Genomic DNA, 6,756 nt, shown 5'->3' on the forward strand with positions numbered 1-6,756 from the left:
ATATATATATATGTAAAAGTTAAACCCTAAATGTTGAAGTGCGCATTTAGGTATTTTGAAATGGAATGCAGCCTTTGCTGTTGGCGCTTGGCTCATATTATGACATCATCATCCTGAGACAACAGCAACCGCTAGCATACTAATGCAGCTAAGTCTTCCCCACAAGATAACAAACTTGCAGATGCGGTCAGTGTTTGAGCTGCACTTCAAATTACTGGACCACACGTACCACCCATGTTGGTTTTTATGAACACATTTTGAATTTAGATTTTAAATATTATCTTTAGCAATGTTAGAAGCGTTAGCAGAAGCTAATGTCAGATAGCCAGGATGATGTCATCATGCTCTGACAAACATCAACAGTGGCTGTGGCTACCCAGTCCATCCGGGTAGCACGATCCTTACTGTCAGCTCATTTGCACATGCGGTAAATGATAGACTTCTGGAATGTGCTCAATTTAGGAAAAAATACTGAAAATATTTATTTCTATACTTAATTATAAAGGTGTGTTACATTATATTCTAAAAAGTGTTTTAATCTTGAAAATATTTTGATTAATAAAGTACAGATTTACGATGCATACATATTTATTTATAACTTGCTAATTATTTTCTAGACAATTATAACTCATCTTATCTTCGTTTTATTTTTTTCTTGGAATAAAAATCCACAGCTGTTGCAAACGTTGCCTTTTCTATAAAACATTGCAGGTGATGAAAGACTGAAATCTAATTAATTCTGTCATCAGTCTAGCGAAATGCTACATGCTAAAAACAATGCTTCTGGTACAGTATGGATCGTGCTACTGGTACGGATTGGGCAGCCACAGTGGCCACTGCTAGCCACTTTTACATTTAGATTTAAAATTCAATATTTATATTTTTAACAGTAAAAAATAGCTAAATATAAAGAACTATAAGCTAAATAACAATAAAATGTTAGTGGAAATTTTTTAACACTCAAAAAGCGAGCTAAATAATGAAAAATGTGACATTTTTGACATTTCATTTTACACTTGGCGCCCCAGGAGGAAGTGTATAAAGTTTACGGCTGCAGCAGCCAGTTACCTGCACTCTATAGCCTTCGGTGGCAAAATGTACGGGAAAAGCATCTCAGTCAGCTTTCTGAGGTAAAGAAGCTCATCTCTGCGGCTACGAAGGGCCACGTGGAGATCAGGACCATACTCCTCCAGGGCAGTTTGTTGAAGATACTCTGTGTTTTTTACTGCTCAGAGGAGGAAGTTTAAAAAAAAAATAAGCCAGTTTTTTAAAATCTACAATGAACTAAGACTGCTGCAATTCACTGTACCTTTTTGCCTTGCTTTGCTAATAATTTCAATATGTTTCAAGGAAACTTTGAGAAGCTTTTTTGTGATGAGTGAAGCAACATCCACCTGAGAGTGAGGGGGAAAAAAACATAAATAAAACTGTAAAATGTTTGGCGAACAGGCATCCTAAGCCCTTTATTCTCATAACCAGCACCTTTTGTGTTCGGCGAACCAACACAGCCGCAAAGAAACGTAGAGTCACTCTCAGCTCGTCAACAAACGCTTCGTCGTCTGTGATGTCTCTGAAAGGAAAACATCTCACCATTTTTAATCAGTCATTGCCGAGTGTTACAACAAAATATAGGAGGTTATTTAGCAAAATTTAATAAAAATGCCTCACCTGTACCACGGATGTACAAAATTTTCCAAAACAAGCTCCAGGATCTATTTAAACATAAAAAAGGTGTCATTTCTTGGCAGTTTTGTGGATTTGTTTGTTAGTTTGCTTGTTTTTACGCATTACCTCTGAAAGTGAGGCGTCCACCTTGGAGGGAACTTTCAGATCGAGCCATGGCTGATAGTTTTCCAGTAACAAAGTGGGTCTGGCCAACAGAAAAATCACCAGATTTATTTTCTAAGGAGAGCAGCATTAAAATCCTGTGTGACCCACTGACTCTAGTGTACAATTGTACATAACCCACATTTTACTATACGTTTGCTCTGGGCTGGCCCACAGCATGGGCAGTATAGGCAAAAGCTAAGGGCATAATCCATGTAGGGAGCACCAAAAATGGGGGATGGAAAATAAAACAATTTATAATTTTATCAGTGTACAATTGAAATAATCTGTAGAATAATTACTTGTTGCTCACGTTACAAATGTAATTTGGTCTGTGGGTTTCTCAGCCTGCTTTGTTACTACGTAAGGTGTTTTATGGTGCAGAAGATGCTTCAAGAGAAAAGTATCATACTGCATACGACTGGTGCTCAGTGTGTAAACAGAAAACCAAATGTTAATGTTTTATAAATCCCAAGAATTTAGTAAAATGCTCTTCAACTGGCTGGAAAATGCAGAGTTGTGCGTAGATCTTTCACAAAATGCTCTGCGGGAGTACACGCCCCCCACCCCCAGAACTGCTTCACTCCACAGCTGCTCGTTTAAATAAACAGGTGTTCCTTGTTGCTGTCAGCAGATGCTGGCAGGCATGAAGTAGACTTATGTTTCAATTTAATTATATTAATTATATTAATTGGGGGGGGGCTGTGGCAGAGTGGTTAGGGGAGTCGTCCTAGCATAGTGGTGGTGTTCAGAGGGCCCTGTGGCGCCAGTTATAGGCAGCCCCGCCTCTGTTAGTCTAGTCTGCCTCAGGGCAGCTGTGGCTACAATGTAGCTTACCATCATCAGTGCAAATGTGTGTATGAATTATTGGAGAGTAAATCACTTGATCAAACCAATCATCATTTAATTTGAACCTGGTTTCTAAAGACAAAGAAATAATAAAAAAAAGACAAAACTATTTAATCTGGTATGTGAAATTATGTCAGCTGGCAGTGAGATTTAGAAAATTGCACAAGGGGCACCACCTAAAATCTTGCCTTGGGTGCCAAATTGGCCAGGGCCAGCCCTGCGTTTGCTTCAAAATCAAGCAGTTTTCTTTTTATTTTTACTCCATACATGCAGTAGCACTGTACATAGCATAGTAACAAATATCCACAGTCTGCTGGCACTATGTTGGTACAAATAATATTCCCATAGCAATGATCTCTTACCTGTGTCGTTTGCATTTAATCTTCCCACAAACAGCACAGCTCTGGCCTTGTGGAAACAGCTCCTGCTGGAATGACTGAAAGGGAAACAAATAAAGCAAATTAACTTCAATCTGGGTTTTAATAAAACTTCTGCAGCTCCACAGGCTGATCACCTCTGTGCCACACAGCATTAACAAAGTAATTCATACAGGATTTAAAACATAGACTGTACAGGACATGGACTTACTTTTTAGTAAGCCGACATTTCTTTTTATGTAAAGTTAATATGTCTTATTTAATATTCTAATTATCTGTGAAAGTTAATGTTAAGTTTTCAGGAACGGTAAGCTATTGTAAAATATAATAAGACACATTGATAAGATTCTGGAGATGCCCTCATTAGAATGATCCAGTGCAATGCTTATCTGTTCACAGTTCAATGTTAGGTCATGCTGCCCTCTGATACTGGTGATGTTATAATTTAACAAAAAAAAACTTTTGTTCAAATGAGCACGCTGTCAGACAGAATCTACCGCTTGGATTTGTCTTATCCCTGGAATGCTCTGCAAGACGTTTCTTTCGTAAGAAATCGTTAAAAATCAACAAGCTGTGTCTTCCTGTCTCACTTTTCTTTTTGCCACATCAGCTATAATCATCAAATGCTTAAAATAAACCACTCTGTGTGTAATATTTTAACGTTTTGACTCTAAATGCTAAAAATAAATAAACTTGTTGGTGATCTGTGTTATACTCTGACCGGATTTAAAGTTGAGACCCACCTTAGTTTTTGCTTTTATGGTGACTAAGAAGTTGGGCAGTAGAGACTCAGGTCCTAATGAACAATAAAAAGTGACGACTCCAGCCAGGAAGGACCAAAACACCATAATAATGTGAATATACCTGCAATAAAATACGTTACATAATATGTATAAATATAAATGAGTTAACATGTAATGATTAAAGGAATGTTAAGAGTTTAACTTGCCGATTTAAAAGCACAGTGGACAGAAACAGGAGCAGCAGGAGGAAACAGAAGACRGGGTACTGTCGGCCCAGTTCTCTGACCCGGTCCAGCTTCACCCTTCGTCTCATCAGCTGGAGATGACCTCTGACGCACACCATCATTGGCTGTCAAAGTTAGCCTACTTCAGATCACTGATGAAAACAAAAACAAACAACAACAAAAAAGCACATAAACACAAGAAGCAGCTGTAAGCTTTTTGTTAATTAACAGCACGTTGTTCGTGCAAAAATGATGGAGTTTATCTTACTGCTAATTTATAGTCGATATTGTTGATTTCATCACTGAAGTCCGTTAGCGACACCATCATAAGACGACAAAGGCGTTCAGAGAGGCGTGGTGAGCGCGTCCAGCTGTTCGGAGGATTAGCGGTAATCACACAGCAGCATCGGTCGTTAAAAAAAAACAAAAAAAAAAAACACGTTGTTGTTTAGCTAATGGCCGCGGTGCTCTCTTGCTGTCATCTCTGTCCACAGAGGGGGCAAAGATTTCTGCTGCCTCTAACGTTAGAGATTTGTGATGTCACCTCCGCTGCGACAGCTACTGGCTGCTGTAGTCCAAACAGCACCGCATATTTATCATCCGAATAAAGAYGTATCCATGCGCCGTGACGTCACCGCTCCGAGGGTGTGGCTAAAGGGCAACGCTTTAATTTTGCCTGTTAGCTTAAAAATGCAGAGGGTGGGGAAAAACGCAGAAATACGAACTTTTTATTTTTTATATACCAATTCACATCTAACAGTTGTATCTGGAGAAATCACACACAGGCAGCTAACGCAGCCAAAAGCTTTATTTTCTGTTAAATTTCCTGACTAGAGTAATCCTGCCATGTTTACAGGGGCTGAAGTTTGGGGGTCCCTTTGTCCTACGCCACAAATTTTATTCACCCCAGAAAAACATGTTGCATAAACAGAATATAATTACTTTAAAATGGCATCCTGTTTGATAGAGAAAATTTTAAATATTTAAAAATGAAATGTTACTCTTKAAACATCTATTTTGGTAACCTTCATTTGTTTCACCGATACCTTTGAAGGTCACTTAATTTTTAGTAAATATATGCATACTTTACCTGTTTGACTTTCATTGAATCACACAACAGATAAGGGCAAACTTTAAACTACTGCCTGAATTTAGAATTTAGTTCACAACTACATCATTTGCACCTCATGATATTATGCAAAGAGTAAGACACAAATAGAAATCAAAAACTTTATTACAAAAATAAGTTACACTCACCTCCATTTTACAGTATAAAACAATTTATTTGCAGGAATGCAAAAAATATTGTTGGCCACCAACAATAGTTTAAAACTGCTAACATTTTTTTTTCAAAAGGTGGTTGTTATGATTTTATTGAGGGAGTTAACTGTATAGAAAACTGAGATTGAAGAACAGTTTCCTTTACGCTATAAGTACTTGGAAACAAATCATTCACTGCAGTATCCCTCCTACCACTGTGGGACAGTGATCCTTCACCAAATCATGGCAGCTMAAGTTAGGCACACACTTGCTGACTGGAAAATATGGCAATTCAGTCATCCATCAAGGCTCACTTCAAGAATCTAGAGTCGCCGCCTTGTGAAAGGAAGGGATCATCTRTGATTACCATGATCTTACAAGATGGGATTTGATTCTATTCCTTGACATTGTTTTGATGGTGCTTGAAATTGTTTTCATGAATAAAAAACCCACTGGGATAATACAGTGGCAAAAAGGGACACTGCAGGGCTTTATTTTGTGTTTTCTTTCTTTTTTTTTTAAGTCAAAGGCAGTTGGATGCCTGCGACGTTTAATCCTTTACAAAACGTAACATTTTCCGAGAAAACTATACAACCAGTAACTACATATGCTGAAGAAGCAAGGCAGCTAATTCAGTTCAAAATAGGATAAAAGAAGGGCTTGTTTAGACTCATCATATGAGATTGCTTTGCATGCCCAGCTTGACTGTTTGCAGTCTGCAGAGCTGCAGCTAAAAGGAGTATATTACATTAAGTACATCGTTTTTGCGCTGCAGCTCTTGTGCATATTTTGTACGAAAACAAGCCCTGCTTTCATCTATATAGTTTCCCTATTTACAGTACAGGCCGGGTAGTTTAGTCCTCTGTACTGAGGTAGTCAACCAACCCTTTAAAGACAAGTTCTTAAAAGAACCACTTTCCTGGAATGCCTGACTTATCCATGCCAGGTGGGTACACCCTAAAACCCTGCAAATGTTCTATTTCAAACATCCAGATCAAACAATATCATGGATATTCCGACAATAAAATTGCAGTTAGCACAAAAATATACAATAGTATCAAGCTCATTTGAGCCACTTCAAACCTAAGAACTTAAAAAGTGCAATTTCTTCAATAATTTTTTTTTTTTTTAAATGGCATGTTCAGGGACGGGGAAGGGGGAGATTGTAAGGGCAATTCATAAAACCCTGAAAATCAGGGCAACATACGGGGAGCAAGGGCAAAGAGGCTGTGGCAAATATATTCAGAATCCTCTGGTCAATTTTTAAGGTGGCAGTTTCTAAGAACAAAAAAATAAAATTAAAAAGGGAGGGGATGGGGAGACGCTTRTTCTGTAAGGCTGGAATATCATTGGACCTTTTTTGTCACGCTTGTTATTTCAACATCCATTGCAGCTTCTGGTGTAGCCCCACACATCAAGTCAGCATCCACTGTGACAGGTCAGGACCGTCCTCGGCCCCGTTTCCCGGCTGGACGA

At 38.4% G+C, this 6,756-nt stretch overlaps 2 protein-coding genes across 6 annotated transcripts in view; both read right to left on the bottom strand.

The window, feature by feature from the left end:
• The window catches only part of LOC106521895 (sorting nexin-14), a 21,770-nt gene extending 17,183 nt beyond the window's left edge, over positions 1-4,587 (bottom strand). For 2 of the 4 annotated variants that reach the window (XM_014014680.1, XM_014014671.1), the window contains exons 1-9: positions 4,289-4,585; positions 4,003-4,172; positions 3,797-3,917; positions 3,039-3,112; positions 1,792-1,870; positions 1,669-1,712; positions 1,483-1,570; positions 1,310-1,394; positions 1,069-1,225 (exon numbers count right to left, since the gene is read on the bottom strand). In XM_014014680.1, coding sequence (XP_013870134.1) covers positions 1,069-1,225; positions 1,310-1,394; positions 1,483-1,570; positions 1,669-1,712; positions 1,792-1,870; positions 3,039-3,112; positions 3,797-3,917; positions 4,003-4,142 — 788 coding nt within the window. In that variant the 5' untranslated portion in view covers positions 4,143-4,172; positions 4,289-4,585. Of the gene's footprint in view, positions 1-1,068; positions 1,226-1,309; positions 1,395-1,482; positions 1,571-1,668; positions 1,713-1,791; positions 1,871-3,038; positions 3,113-3,796; positions 3,918-4,002; positions 4,173-4,288 lie in introns of all 4 variants that reach the window. The other 2 variants (XM_014014663.1, XM_014014656.1) reach the window with 2 other exon arrangements.
• Positions 4,588-5,236: 649 nt separating this feature from the next.
• Positions 5,237-6,756, bottom strand: part of LOC106521947 (heterogeneous nuclear ribonucleoprotein Q) — a 9,162-nt gene continuing 7,642 nt past the window's right edge. For both annotated transcript variants that reach the window (XM_014014737.1, XM_014014730.1), the window contains one exon: positions 5,237-6,748. In XM_014014737.1, coding sequence (XP_013870191.1) covers positions 6,720-6,748 — 29 coding nt within the window. In that variant the 3' untranslated portion in view covers positions 5,237-6,719. The remainder of the gene's footprint in view (positions 6,749-6,756) is intronic.

Source organism: Austrofundulus limnaeus, unplaced genomic scaffold, assembly GCF_001266775.1.
Source record: "Austrofundulus limnaeus strain Quisiro unplaced genomic scaffold, Austrofundulus_limnaeus-1.0 Scaffold2, whole genome shotgun sequence".
Classification (NCBI taxonomy): Eukaryota; Metazoa; Chordata; class Actinopteri; order Cyprinodontiformes; family Rivulidae; genus Austrofundulus; species Austrofundulus limnaeus.